The 15,213-nt window shown below is 36.9% G+C and overlaps 1 protein-coding gene across 4 annotated transcripts in view; it reads right to left on the reverse strand.

Annotated features, from left to right (window-relative positions):
* XRN2 (5'-3' exoribonuclease 2) overlaps positions 1-15,213 on the reverse strand; it is a 113,978-nt gene that overhangs the window by 29,202 nt on the left and 69,563 nt on the right. For all 4 annotated transcript variants that reach the window (XM_037057013.1, XM_037057011.1, XM_037057012.1 and 1 more), the window contains 3 exons: positions 14,168-14,265; positions 13,267-13,346; positions 11,955-12,011 (listed from right to left, as the gene is read on the reverse strand). In XM_037057013.1, coding sequence (XP_036912908.1) covers positions 11,955-12,011; positions 13,267-13,346; positions 14,168-14,265 — 235 coding nt within the window. The remainder of the gene's footprint in view (positions 1-11,954; positions 12,012-13,266; positions 13,347-14,167; positions 14,266-15,213) is intronic.

Below are 15,213 nucleotides of genomic sequence, written 5' to 3' on the forward strand. Positions count from 1 at the left end.
ACAAATAATCTGTGGGGGGGGAAACAGTAAAGTTTCCAGTTGAACCCTGTATCTTGCTCTACTATGTTTTTTTTTTTTAAAGACTTTATTTATTTATCTTTAGAGGGGAAAGGAGAGAGGGAGAGAAACATCAATGTATGGTTGCCTTTGGTGTGTCCCCTGCTGGGAGTTGGCCTGCAAGGAACTGGCCTGCAACCCAGGCATGTGCCCTGACTGGGAACCGAACCGCGATCCTCTGGTTCGCAGGCCTGTGCTCAATCCACTGAGCTACACCAGCCAGGGCTCTACTATGTTTTTGAAAGCTTTACAATGACTTATTTTATAAAGATCCACACTCCAACTCTGAGGATAACAAGCTAGGTCCAACTTCCTCTCTGGTTGTATGGCTCTATCCTAACTTTTTGGTAAGTATGCAGTCTTCCTTATGACATAGCAAAGCCTCTCTAGAACTCTGGATGTGGGTCTGATTTATACTTAAGGATGCTGGTAACATCGGTGTTCATCATATGGAAAACGTGTAAATCCTATTTTCATAAATAATGGCAGACTGGTTATAGAAACTATGGTTTTTCCCAAAAACAAAATACTCAGTTGTTAAACATTTTAGTAATAGAATAACATGGGAAAAATATACAAGAGACTAGACATATATTTAGCAAAAGGAGATCAGTAATGTTCTGTGTACAATCAACCATATCCTTTCTTCTTTGTTCTTTTTTTTTTTTACAAAATTCCTTCAATGGTTACAAATTGTTTTTTAAAAGGTTTTAGTGAACTGGTTGACATTTTAGATGGCTAACTTTTATTCTATTCAAATACTGCACTTTAAATTATTATGACCCATCTGTTATAAAGAAATTTTCTTACAGTAGGATTTAACTATATATTTTAAGTACACAAAAATAGCTTCATTTACAATAAAAGTGCTATGAGCTCAAGAACAAATGAGCAACACTTCACTTACTCAATCTGTTCCTCTTACAACTCACTTTTTACTAGTAACAGTCTTTAACTCAAATGTTCTCTACTGGGCCACGTGGCTTAGTCAGGGCAAGTCAAGACAGGGAATGTTAACGTTTTAAGAGGGTGATAGACAAAACAGTAGTTAAGTATCTGGGCTTATTAGGGCTTTGCAAATACAAATTAAAGAGAGAAATTTGGTAATAAAGCAAGACTTGCAACTAAAGTGTATCAAAGCAGTTATCTCTATTTCAGCAGGACTTTTCAGCAGTCTACCAAACTTTTACAGTGCCTGCTGCATGTATGGTCTCATGGTAGGAGTGGAGGTCTACACACATTGATCCTGCCTTCTCTTCTAATAAAGAAAATAGAAAATGTTTAATAAGATTTATAAGGAATAAAGTGGAAAAGGCAACAACACACAAAAAAGATGCTGAGTCAAAGCATGTGTGTGCATACACCTTCCACATGCAAGTCTTTGTGAGTGTGGGCTAAAGGCATGTGTGGAAAGCACTGAGGTAAGGGGATTCTGTTACCTGGGACTAAGGAAAACACCATCATATAAAAGATTATGGTTATAGAATGGCAGAAGAAATAATGGAACAAAGACACAGAAAAGGGTCCCAGGACCAATGAGTTACTCAGTTTTATTGGAGCAGCCTTCTTAATGGGAATTGGGTAAGAATCAAGCCCTCAAAAAATGATTTGAGTGACTATATCCCCTATTTTCCCAAGGAAGATAAGTAACTAGTATCATTCTAGAGGCACTGGACAAAAACTGATTACATATAACAGATGCTTTAACTTCTCAGACTCAACTCTCAGGTAGGACCCCAGTTGTGAAGGGCTAAACTGGAGTGCCAAAATATGTGAACAGTAGTGGGCAATAAGACAGGATGGCTGAACTGGGATACTATTGTGAAGGGCTTATTCTGACCACAACGTAAAGCCACTTCAAGATGTTAGTAAGCGAGTAAAAGCAATCAAAGATGCAATTCAGAAAGAACTACCCAGCAGCAGTGTGTAAGAGAGCAGGGGGAGAGAACCAAAAGGAGCTTCACATGTGCTTGAGGTGGAAATGTTGAGCAAGCAAAAGAAATGGCAGGGCTGGCAATGAAAAGAAGAGCACATTCAGGTCAGGGTTCAAGATGAAGATCTGCATGTCATGCGGAGAATAGAGCTTAAACTAAGAAAATGAGGGAAACAGCCAAAGTAACAAGCTCCCAGGGAGAAGAGATAATCTTGGGGTCACAGGGATAATCTCTTCTGAAGGACAATGTTTGTAACAAGAAATTTAGCAAGATAGCTGAAACTCATGTTTGGGAAAACAAATCCACTTATTTCTCAAACATGTGCGGTTTACTGAACGTCAATTATTCCTCAACAAAACAATTTTAAAAATTCTATAATTCATGCTCATGCTCTGAAGGAGAAATATTTCCAAGCTAACAGGAAAACAATCTCTTTGTCTCTCTTAGATCCCCTCTGAACCATACTCAACAGAATGTTCTACATTATCAACATGGTACAAACCATTAGGAGACAGAAAAGGAATATCTAAAAGTAAGTTTGGATGTCCCTACTAAAAGGACAAGGGACACAATTAATGATCTCAAAGATTAAAGCATTCTTTTCTATTGGATCTTTGAAAACAATTTGAAGACTTACTCTCACTTATTCTCTCCTAAAATGAGCTAAACTTTCACTGGTTAAGAGATTTTTAGTATTTTGATTTGTTCCCAAAAATACATACTTAGAACTACTATTGCTTTTAAAAATAACAAAATAAATATCAAAGGAAGCTAGAGCACAACTCAACTATTTTTTTCCAGTGTGATAATATAAGCCACAACTTAAACAAACCTCCAAAAGTGAGAGAGGTATACTAGGCAGGAACCCATTAAGCAAAAACAGAAGGGTAATTTTCATCTTATCCAAACTTTTGAAGCTCTGTCATTTTTTAGATTTATGTAATTTAAATTTGTATAGGGAAAGGATTAAAAGTAATTAAAGCAATTTTATTTTTAAGTAAGTATAGAAATAAAAATACTGGAAATCATAAAGGGGAAACAATACAGATTACTCACTGACAAATTTCTACCACTAGAAACAAAAGTGATTAAATATGGAGAGTTTATCAGGAGAGGGATAACACTGAGATAAGACAGAAGGGCTCTCAGGGAGAAAATGAGTTAACAGAACAGACTGTGGATTCAACAGGCTGCCCAGCTGAGGTAAGAGAATTGTGTTTTGACTTATATAGTTTCATCTCATTTGGTATACAGGAGAAATATGTTTAACGTTTTCTTCTAGGTGAAATAATGCCGACACACCCAGCATACGGTTCTATCCAGCAGATTAGCTCTGACCCAGGAGCAACATAATGGATCCCTTCCTTGGCAGGTAACTTTCCTATTATTTTAATCATATAACTGTCTTAATAAACACACCAAGGACAAAATAAATATAAATTTAAAATCAAAGCAGGGATGAAAGTAAGGAAACTGAACAGTGCTTTTATTTGTACAACAAGCAGAGCTTTAAAACTGTTTGCAAGAAGAATATACTATAATCTCAATAGAAAAGGATTAGAATGCATACCACCTTTTCCCAATTCAACTCACTTTAAGAATTATCCATAGAAATGCTCTTTTAAGTACAATTATTGTCTGACAGTGTTAGCATACTTCACAAAGAAAGCAGAAAGCTCCAAATATCAAGTTTAATTTTCATTCTACCTTTCCCTGGTACATTCCGTAATTAATGCTAAATCAGCATACCAATGCAAACTGTTTTTCCAGAGAAAGCTTTGATTAATATACTTGACATTTTAAAAACACTTAAAGAGTTTATAGGACTTAAGACATTTTCTCTGACTTTCTAGGAGAAAAAGTTAACCAGTTCAGTGTCCTACGAAGTATTAGATGCAGTCAAAGTTAAACCCTCCCAAAGTTCAACCATTAAGTCTGTTACTAACTCCGCTTCTTTCAGGCTTTGGATTTTGAGTTATCTGTCGGCCAACCACAAGCCTTATAATTAACTACAGTTAATGGTTACATTAAAAAACAGACAAAGAAACAAACAAACCCACCTTCACACACACTTGTGTTTTTAAAAACTCTACTTGAAAAGATGTAACATTCTATACCTCTTTGCCTGATCCATCCAAAGGTGAATACAAAGTTTGAGAAACACTCTTCTGAAGAAATAAGTATGGGCTCCTAGAAGACTTTGGCAAGCACTAATTCCAACACTATGAATAACTGAGCTTTTATTTAAGTTTAGGACTATGCTAAAACCTGCCAATGATACTGATAAAAAGAATAAAGATAATCCATTTATAGCATTCCAAACTATGGTAGGAACGCACAAAGGTCAATGGGATACTAAAGGGATCCCTGTGGGTAAGGAGGTAACCTTGAGGAACTGTGGCATTCAGGCACAGAAGTATAGTTCTGCTAAATTATGACAGCCTTGAAAAAGCAAGAGTGTAATCCTATCAGCACTAGAGAGTAACCAAAGATTTCTAAAGGGTGATAGTCTTTAAGGGGGGGAAAAAAAACCCCAAAACATCCTCAGATCACATACAAATACTTTCAATGGGAAGAAGGGTGGAATCAAAAGAATCAGCTGGGAGATCAGTATAGTAATCCAAAACAGGCTTACTGGGATGCCTGGCTGATGTGGCTCAGTGGATTGAGCATCAGCCTGCAAACAGAAGGGTCACTGGTTCAATTCCCAGTCAGGGCAAATGTATGAGTTGCAGGCCAGGTCCCCAGTTGGGGCATGTGATAGGCAACCAATCCATCTATCTCTTGCATGTTTCTCTCCCTCTTTTTCTCACTCCTTTCCCTTTTCCCTTTCTCTAAAAGTAAAAAAATAAAATCTAAACAGGCAGGGAGTGATATAAAGTGAGAAGCCAAGGCATATAATGAGCTCCTAAATCTGGGCAACTGAGAAAAGACCAGGTCCACGGACCGAAAGGAGAAATGAGCCAGGAGAACTGGCAAGAGGAAAGGAACACTGGGTCTGAGGCAAACAAGGGTGTGTGTGTGGTTGTATGTGTGTAATACTGGACTAGAGGAAGAGAAAACTGAACCAGGAAAATAACTTTTCTGTCATTTAAAATCATATGCAAAATTTACATATTTAAAGTTTACAAAGAATTACCCTAGAAATAAATACGTCTAAGCAAATTGCAATGGTGGAAGAAGATCAGGGTACGTTAAATTAAGGGAGATAGCTCAGTTCTAAATGAAATATAACCAGAGTCATTGAAAATAAGAACAATCTAACAACAGCCAGTTGGAGGGGCGAGGGGACTGAGGGGAGAAGGGTTTCCAGGAACTACTATAAAGGACATGGGAACAAAACCAAGGGGGAGGGAAGCAAGGAAGGGAGATGGGTTTGGAGGGGGTGAGAAAAAAATACAGACAACTGTAACTGAACAACAAAAGGTTAAGCAATAGTAAGTTGAATGATTTATGAAAACGTAATTGGAAAAAAACCTCCTATACCACAGCTAACTATATATTCTTACCAGGTCCTTCTGTGAGTTTTAAGACACTTCAATAATCTCTATAATCAACTTTCTGAACACTATAGATAATACCTAATATGATGGGAAGAACTCACCTAAACTCAACTTGAGGAAACATCTCTTCAAAGAATGCTGGATGCATCAAAAAGAGAATGGAAAATAATGCCAGGAGTCAAAACAGAGAAAAATAACTGACAACTGGCACCAGGGGCTTCATTTTCAGATTGAGGTTTATATTTTTTCTTTGGTTAAAATTTTATTTTAATGATTATGCTATTACAGTTGTCCCAATTTTCCCCCCTTTCTGCCTCTACCAAGCACCCCCAACACCCTCAGGGAAATCCCACTATTGTTCATGTCCATGAGTCATTCATATAAGTTCCTTGGCTACTCCATTTCCTATACTGTCCTTTACATCTCCATGGCTATTCTGTGACAACCTATTTGTACTAATTAATTCCCTCAACTCTTTACCCATTCCCCCATATCCCCCTCCAATCAGCAACCACCAAAACTCTCTCTGTATCCACGATTCTGTCTCTGTTCTTTGCTTAGTCTGTTTTTTAGATTCAATTGTTGACAGATATGCCTTTATTGACATTTTACTGTTCATAGTTTTGATCTTATTCTTAAATAAATCCCTGTAACATTTCATATAACAATGGCTTGGTGACAATGAACGCCTTTAGCTTCTTCTTTTGGGGGAACTCTTTAACTACTACCCCTTTGATTCTAAATGATATTCTTTGCTGGGTAGAGCAATCTTTGCTGTAGGTCCTTGCTTTTCATGACTTTGAATATTTCTTGTCAATCCCTTCTAGTCTGCAAAGTTTACTTTGAGGAATTAACTGACATTCTTATGGGAATTCCCCTGTAGGTAACTATCGTATTTTGACATGTATAACATGCTTCTGTGAATAATGGTTACCCATGTTTTGGCTCAAACTATCAGGAATAAAGAGCTATTGTTTTAATTTTTTAATTCAGTTATTCATTTATTTATATTTAAAAATAAAACCAATGATCATACTCCAGAACATTATTTTGCATATGGATATCATTATTGATTTCTAGAATTACAGTTTTAAAGCATAAGCATAAGTAAAAAAAATATAAATATTATAGAGATACAGAATTAGTACTACCCAATATAATGTGAAGGCTTACTTTTCCCTCGAAAATTTGGGCAAAAAAGGTGTGCATTATACAGGACAAAACATGGTAACTGCTTTTCTCTTGCTGCTTTTAAGATTCTCTCTTTACTTCTGGCCAAGATGGAGGGGTAGGTAGACACACTTTGCCTCCTTGCACAACCAAAAGAAGAAAAACAACAAATTAAAAAAAATAATAATCAGAACTGCCAGGAAATCAAACTGTATGGAAGTCTGACAACCAAGGAATTAAAAGAAACATTCATCTAGCCTGGAAGAAGGGGTGGAGAGGATACCAAGGCAGTGGCTAGAGGAAAGGTCCACCTCACATTTGCAAGCTGATAACTGGCACAATTGGGGAGCAATACAGACCAAATAAGAAGAGTTCCAGCGTAGAAAAATAAAGCCTCAGAACCTCTGACTGAAAAAACCTGAGAGGAGCCCTGGCTGGGGTAGCTCAGTGGATTGAGCACGGGCCTGCGAACCACAGATCGAGGTTCGATTCCCAGTCAGGGCACATGCCTGGGTTGCAGGCCAGTTCCCAGCAGGGGACTCACGAGAGGCAACCACACATTGGTATTTCTCTCCTTCGCTCCTTCCCTTCCCCTCTGAAGATACATAAATAAAGTCTTTGAAAAAAATAAAAATATATATATTAAAAAAACAAAAAAACCCTGAGAGGGCAGTGGGAGAAACTCACAGCCTCAAAGGAGAGGCTGAGGCTGTGAGAGACCTCATATGCCTGTTGGAGAGACCTACAAGGTCCTAGAAGGTACAAAGGGCAAGCCTCCTGGGGATCAGCAATAGAAGGGCCCAATTTGCTTGTGTGAAGTGGAAGAAGTGACTGAAAGCCGGCATAAAGCTAAACAAGCAGCCTTGTTCCCTGTCAGACCCCTCCCTCACATACAGCACCCCAATGCAGTGAGATGGGTTGCTGTACCCTAGTGAATACTTAAGGCTCCACCCCTTACTATATAACAGGTGTGCTGAGAGAAAAATATATGCCCCAAATGAAAGAACAGATCAAACCTCCAGAAAAAATACAACTAAGTGACAAAGAGATAGCCAACCTATCAGATGTAGAGTTCAAAACACTGGTAATCATGATACTCACAGAAATGGCTGATCATGGTCACAAAATAGAGAAAAAAGTGAAGGCTATGAAAAGTGAAATAGAGAAAAATGGACAGGGCACCAGCAGTTAAGGGAAGAAAACCGAGACTCAAATCAACAATTTGGAGCAGAAGGAAGAAAATAAACATCCAACCAGAATAGAATGAAAAAACGAGAATTCAAAAAAAGGGGAAAGAACCTCCAAGACAACTTTAAATGTTCCAACATCCAAACCATGGCGGTGCCAGAAGGAGAAGAGGAAAAGCAACAAATTGAAAACTTATTTGAAAAAATAATGAAGGAGAACTCTCCCAATTTGGTGAAGGAAATAGACTTCCAGGAAGTCCAGAAGCTCAGAGCATCTCAAAGAAGTTGGACCCAAGGAAGCACACACCAAGGCACATCAGAATTACATTACCCAAGATTAAAGATAAGGAAAGAATCTTAAAAGCGGCTAGAGAAAAGGAGACAGTTACCTACAAAGGAATTCCCATAAGACTATCAGCTGATTTCTCAAAAGAAACCTTATAGACAAGAAGAGCCTGGAAAAAAGTATTCAAAGTCGTGAAAGAAGGACCTCCATATAAGATTACTCTATCCAGTAAAGCTATCATTTAGAATGGAAGGGCAGATAAAGTGCTTCCCAAACAAGGTCAAGTTAAAAGAGTTCCCATCACCAAGCCCTTATTATATGAAATGTTATATGAACTTATCTAAGAAAAAGGAGAAGATCAAAAATACAAACAGTAAAATGACAACAAACTCACAACTATCAACAAACAAATCTACAAAAAAAAAATGAACTAAGCAAACAAGTAGAACAGGAACAAATTCACAGATATAGAGATCACATGGAGGGTTATCAGCCGGGAGGGGGGAAATAGGGGAAAAGTTACAGGGAAAAATGGTAGGTACAAAATAGACAGGGGAGGTTAAGAATAGTATGGGAAATGGAGAAGCTAAAGAACTTGTATGTATGACTCACAGACATGAACTAAAGTGGAAGAATGATGGTGGCAGGGGGAGTGCAGGGCAGAGGGGAATAAAGGGTAGGAAAAAATGAGACAACTGTAATAGCATAATCAATAAAATACATTAAATGTAAATAAACAAAATAAAAAAGGATTCTGTATCTTTAACCTCTGGCATTTTAATTATGATGTGTCTTGGAGTGGGCCGCTTTGCATCCACCTTGTTTGCGACTGTGCTTCCAGGACTTGCATCTTGTTTGAGACTGTGCATGTCTATTTCCTTCACCTAGTTCTTTCCATTATTTTTCAAATAGATTTCCAATTTCTTGCTCTTTCTCTTTTTATTCTGGTACCTCAATGATGTGAATATTGGAACACTTGAAGTTGTCCCAGAGGCTGCTTACTGTATACTTATATTTTTGGATTCTTTTTTCTTCATGTTCTGATTGGTTTTTGTTTCCTTATGTTCCAAAGCATTCATTTGATTTTCAGCTCCATCCTCTCATCCACTCCACAGTTGTTTATATGTAAATTGTACTTTATTTCATTTAGTGTATTCTTCATTTCTGAATGGATCTTTTTTTTATGCTGTTGAAATCCTCACTAAGTTCCTTGAGTATCCTTATAACCAGTATTCTGAGCTCTGCATCTGAGAAATTGTTTATTTCAATTTTGTTTAGTTCTTTTTCTGGAGTTTTTATCTGTTCTTTCATTTGAGCCACGTCTCTTCATCTGCTCATTTTGGCAGCTTCCCTGTAATTGTTCTAGAGCTGTTATGACTGTGTCATCCAGTGAGTGCACTGGCTCTGGGGTCTCGGGGGTGGTGCAGGCCAAGGTCAACCCCTCACCTGTATTTTGCCTGAGGCCAACCCTGCCTGAGCTGTAAAGCAATCTGAGATGGCTGTTACTATGCTGGGCCCAGCTGTTAATTTAAGCAGGTTCCTGCTGGTGCTATGCCTGGGGCTACTGAACAATAGGATGGGGATTGAGGACTCCCTGAGGCTGGCAGCTGCTTGTTTTGAGAGGATTTAGGAAGATTTTAAGTAAGAGTCAAGACCAGCCAGTCATATGGAAAAGCAGCTTGGGTGGGCCCTCAAATTTGGTAGGACAGTCTTGAGGCATATCCAGGGTGGGGCAAAGAATGAAAAACATTAGCCAGGTTCATGGAGTCTCAGATATGACTCCAGCCTGCTGGCTCTGTGGTTCTGTTGTGGGAGGGTTCTGAAAAGGGACAATGATTTCTGTCCACCTTTCTGTCTGGGAGAAAGCTGTCCTCCAGCTGTCGCCCTGATGCCAGACACTCCATTTCTCCCTGTATGCCACTGGTGCCTTAACATGCTACCCCAGTGCTGGAGCTCTGATATAGTTAGTCTGAAGAAGTCCCATGTATGGGTTAGGAGGAACTGCTTGGGACTCCAGGATTTTCTTCCACTGATTAATCCACACTGATTTTTTCAGCCAGAAATTACGGGGACTTACCTTCCTAACACTGGAACCCTGGACTGGGAGGCCTGGTGTGGGGCTAGGATTCCTCACTTCCAATATATCCCTCCTTAATTTTTACCCACCACACGTGGATATGGGACTAGCCCATTCTGCTTCTGCACCCCTCCTACCAGTCTGGATGGATGTGGTTTCTTTAATTCTGTAGTTGTCAGATTTCCATTCAACTCAACTTTTGATAGTTCTGAGTAATGGTTTTTCTACATTTTAGTTGTAATTTTGGCATGGTTGTTGAGGAGGGTGAGACGTGTTTACCTATGCTGCCACTCTGAACAGATGTCAGATTTAGGTATATAAAGCAAATACAACAGCAGGATACAAACCCAAAACTGCAGTAAATTGAATCTTGTCCTCAACATTATCCCTCTAAGAAAACACTGAAAATTAACTCATAACGTAAAAGTTAACTTTTGTTTCAGGAATCCCTAAGATATTAACTCAATTAAATCAATTTAGTTTGAAGTTATTTTCAACATATACCTGAATAAGCACCTGGATCCGAGATTTGCTTTACACATTTAATAATCTTGTGAATACAATAGAAAACAAATAATACCAAAGGTCTTTTCAGGATTAAAAAACAACCACCAACAACAGCATATAATAAAAAACTCCAGGATTTGTCAATTTTATAACTTTTCTCTTGGGCAATACTCTCTATTCTTCTAATTAGAAAGTTAAGTAAAATTCATTATTTCTAGAGGGCTGGGGAGGAAGGCCCTAGAAAACACGCACAGAAATTGAGGAATACAAGTAAACATGTGACACTCCAAAGACAGAACTGGTAGGATTAACTGGCCTGAAGCGCTGCAGCAAGCCAGAGACCCCAAGTGTTAATAGAGAATGTCCACACCAGATCTGTGGGAGCCAGATTGTTCCTAATGGGCATGGGAGTATGGCTAACAACTCTAAACTCCACCCTTAACAAGAGAGCCCAAGGACAAAGAGCAAGGACAAATTATGTGTAAAGATAAACAAAAGCAACTAATCTACAAAGATTTTCTAAATTCACAATGGTTTTCTTTAAATACAAGCCTTTCTTGTATGACAGTTGCTCTCTAAATCCATTAAAAGATGGGAACATAAACATGCTTATATTTCACAAAGAGCAATCTAAGTAAAATCAAAAATATTTCCCGAGTGAGAGAAATAATAAGAATGAGTGGGAAAGGAGGATTCATGAATAGCTTTTACAAAAATCCCTGATTTACTAGGATATGTTTGCCTTACTATCCTCTCAAGACTGAAGAAAATAACAAATGCTGTCAACCAGATCAGAAATTTATTCTATTTCATCTTAACCAAAATAAAGTATATGATAGTTTTATTTTTAAATTCTACAGGGCCACAAATATAATTAAAATGATGTTATTTTAAAGTGAAGCTGTATGGGTTTCTGGTATGCAGAGCTCTGTTTACCACCTTATAGGCAAACTCTCCCTAGAAACTCCTACTTTCTATCTCCCACTTTCCTAATCCGGGAAAAATTAGGGGTTGTCAGGGGAAACCAGAAAGCAGAGAAGATCAGTAACCTTAACAATATATGTAATTTAAAGTCAAGAGGCTCTGCTCTGAAGTCTGCAACAGACTAACTTCTCTAATCTCAAAGCACTGGTGGAATAAAAGCTGCCATTTCATTCTGAATCAGAAATCTTCTTAAACTTATTTGCAAGTTCAGAGCTGTGTTCTGAATCCCATGAATTTTGGAAAACTTACCTGACTGCAGTGTTCTGTGTCAGATCCCGTAACATGGGAACAGGAGAACATACTATTCTAAGGAAAAACAAAAGAAGAAGCATCTATTTGTAAAGTAACTTTTTAGATAAGTAGAAGTAAGATGTTGTTATGTTTGTTAGGCTTTAAGAAAATCATTAAAACACACCAACAAAAACTATATCATAATAATTTACATCTTTAAAATAGGACTGTATCTGCCTAGTCTGTAATCTCATTAACATAAAACAATTGTGAGCAAAGGGCTTATCAGAATTTGTAAAGAATACCTATGGTACAAACTGAAAAGGATGTGGAGGAACAGATAAATAAAGAGAAAAATAGGAGAGGTATTTTATAAATTAATAAAGCCAAATATATGGCTTCATTCTCATTAGTAATCAAAGAAATACAACTCTAAGCCACAACAAAATGCCAAACAGCACCCATCAGATTGACAAAAATGAAGTTTGTGATTAATCCCAAGGGTTTTTGCAAGAACAGAAGTAACAAGAGCTCTCACAAACTGCTGCTGAGATTATAAAAATAGTGTAATCACTTTGGAAGACTATCCAATATTATTTAGAAAAAATAAAGAAACACATACTCATGACCAGCAAATTTTATTCCTGGATATACACCTTTGAACAGCAGCTCTCAAGCTCTGACCTCAGTCAGAACCCTTTTAAACTCTTAAAAACTGAGGGCCCCAAAGACTTTTTATTTTGGTTTTAATCTATCAATATTTACCTATCAAAAAATGAAGTGAATTTTAAAATTGCTAATTTAAAGATATCAATAATGCACCTATTGCATGTTAAGTTAAACAACATTTTAAATAAAAAACAACTATTTTACAAAGCAAAGCAAAACAAAAAATGAGAACATCATTGTTTTACATTTTTGAGAATTTCTTTACTATCTTAATAGCTGGATTCTCTTATATGCTTCTGACTCAATTTCTTGAGATTTTCTCTCTTGAGTATGCAGTGTAGTTTTCCAGAGGCTAAATGCAGCATGATAGAGTGACAATGGTAAGCAACACCATAATGTCTTTGTATTATTAAGAAAATAGTTTTGACCTTGTGGCTTTCCTGAAAGGGTTTTTGGGACCCCCTGGGCTCCGTTTACAAAGTGACACAGCTATTAATATCAAAGAGCTGGGCTTTCACATCAAGATTTTTTTTAGTCCAACAGCTTTCCTGTTGTGTTGTTTTCTCACTGTTACTACAAAATAAAGCATTAAAGTGAAAAGGTAAAAACGTCAACTAAATTTAGTCCCAGTTACCCCTATTATACACAAACGAATACTTACTGATCTGGAAGAATGGCTTCTTCATCCAGAGAAAACTTTCCTTGAATCCCATGACATAGTTCAGGTGGTAAATCCACTGGCTGTGAATAAATGCATTTCTGATTTTATACCCCAAAAGAATGGAAAGCAGGGACTCAAACACATACTTGTACACCAAAATCATAGTAGCATTATTCTTAACATCCAAAAGATGGAAACAATTCAAGCTCCTATCAAAAGATGAACGGATAATCACGGTTCGATTCCCAGTCAGGGCACATGCCTGGGTTGCAGGCCAGTTCCCAGCAGGGGACTCACGAAAGGCAACCATACATTGATATTCTCTCCATTTCTCTCCTTCTCTCCTTCCCTTCCTCTCTAAAGATAAATAAATACAATCTTTTAAAAAATGATGAACTGATAAATAAAATGTGGTCTATACTGTACATATAACGAATGTTATTCAGCCACAAAAGGTTAAGTAAAATTCTTGCCTCCTGCTACAACTTGCATTAACCTTGAAAACACACTAAATGAAATGAATCAAACACATAAAAAAACAAATATTGTATAATATGTGAGGTATTACATTTATGTGAGGTATCAAGAACAGGTAAATTCATAGAGACAGAAAGTAAAAGAGAGGTTCAAAGGGTGGGAAGTGAAAAATGGGAAGGTACTGTTTATTAATATTGTTTAGTGGATAGAGTTTCTGATTGGAAAAATGAAAATGTTTTGGAAATGGATACTGGTGATGGTTGCACAATATTGTGTATGGTCTTAATGCCACTAAACTATAAACTTAAAATTGGTTAAAGCAGTGAATTTTTTTATTTCACCAAAATCTTAAAAATGCACTCTTGATTAATTAACTAAATAAATATAGTCTAAAAACACTGCATGACTGAAAAAGAGATTATACCTCTGTGGAGCCTGTCTGGTATAGCTCTACAATGAAGTCATAGAGAGGGTGGTATTTCCCAACAAATAAGACATCACTTCCAAGACTGTTTCTTTTAGCTATGGGGAAAGTAAGAAAAGAATAAAGAACAAACAATTACATCTGCAAGAGTGGTACTTATGAGAATGAAATAAGAATTATCTAAATTTAAAAAATGTAATATAAGTTTACAAAAAATACTTAAAAGCAACAAGACCTATATATGTGGGCTCTATAGAAATAAAATTCTGACCAAGTTTCAAAGATCAATGACTATCAGAAAAATTACCACTAATAAGTATCTGAATATAACATTGCCAAGATAAAAGATGAAGTTTTCATATTTATACAGAACTCAATTTCTTACTCTAAGAAATGAACATTCCCTGAGGAAACACAAGTTGTACTTCCTCAGGGAATCTAATACCACCATCTAACAACAAAAGTTATTCTAAGGATGGTTGCTAGACAAATTATTCCTATAGGTTTATTATACTGGTATTGAATAAATATTCCAGTAGAGCTCAGCTTTGCAGTTTCCCTATACTTTGAACTGTCAGTAGTATGACAAAATACCACTCTTTGTGCATAACATTTCAAAGTTAGCATTCTTGAGGGCAAATGCTTTTGTTTCAACCTAACCTGTCAAGCAACGTTTTTATTATTTAGAGGAAATGATGGGCAAAGGGAGAGGGAGGAAATTAATAATACCTCCCACCTCCCTAACCCACAAAAATCCTTTTGTGAGTGCATGTCATATAAGAATAAAAAAGTTAAAGGATAATCTTGAAGTGGTGCTTCTTATAAATTTAACAAACACTGTAACTTAAAACTTTTTATTTCACTACTATTTAATTTATGAATAAGTTTTAAGAAGCAAAGTTAACTTTTGATACAAAGAGGTAAAATAAATGGTTTATGTCCCATTTGGGAAATTTGACAAATAAAAAAAGAGGGCTGAATTTTACAAGAAAATGTAAAGTCTATATTACACAGACTAACCGATGACCAAGTGGAACTATAATTCT

The sequence above is a fragment of the Sturnira hondurensis genome, unplaced genomic scaffold (assembly GCF_014824575.4).
Source record: "Sturnira hondurensis isolate 20B ecotype Veracruz unplaced genomic scaffold, ASM1482457v3 Scaffold0009244, whole genome shotgun sequence".
NCBI lineage: Eukaryota > Metazoa > Chordata > Mammalia > Chiroptera > Phyllostomidae > Sturnira > Sturnira hondurensis.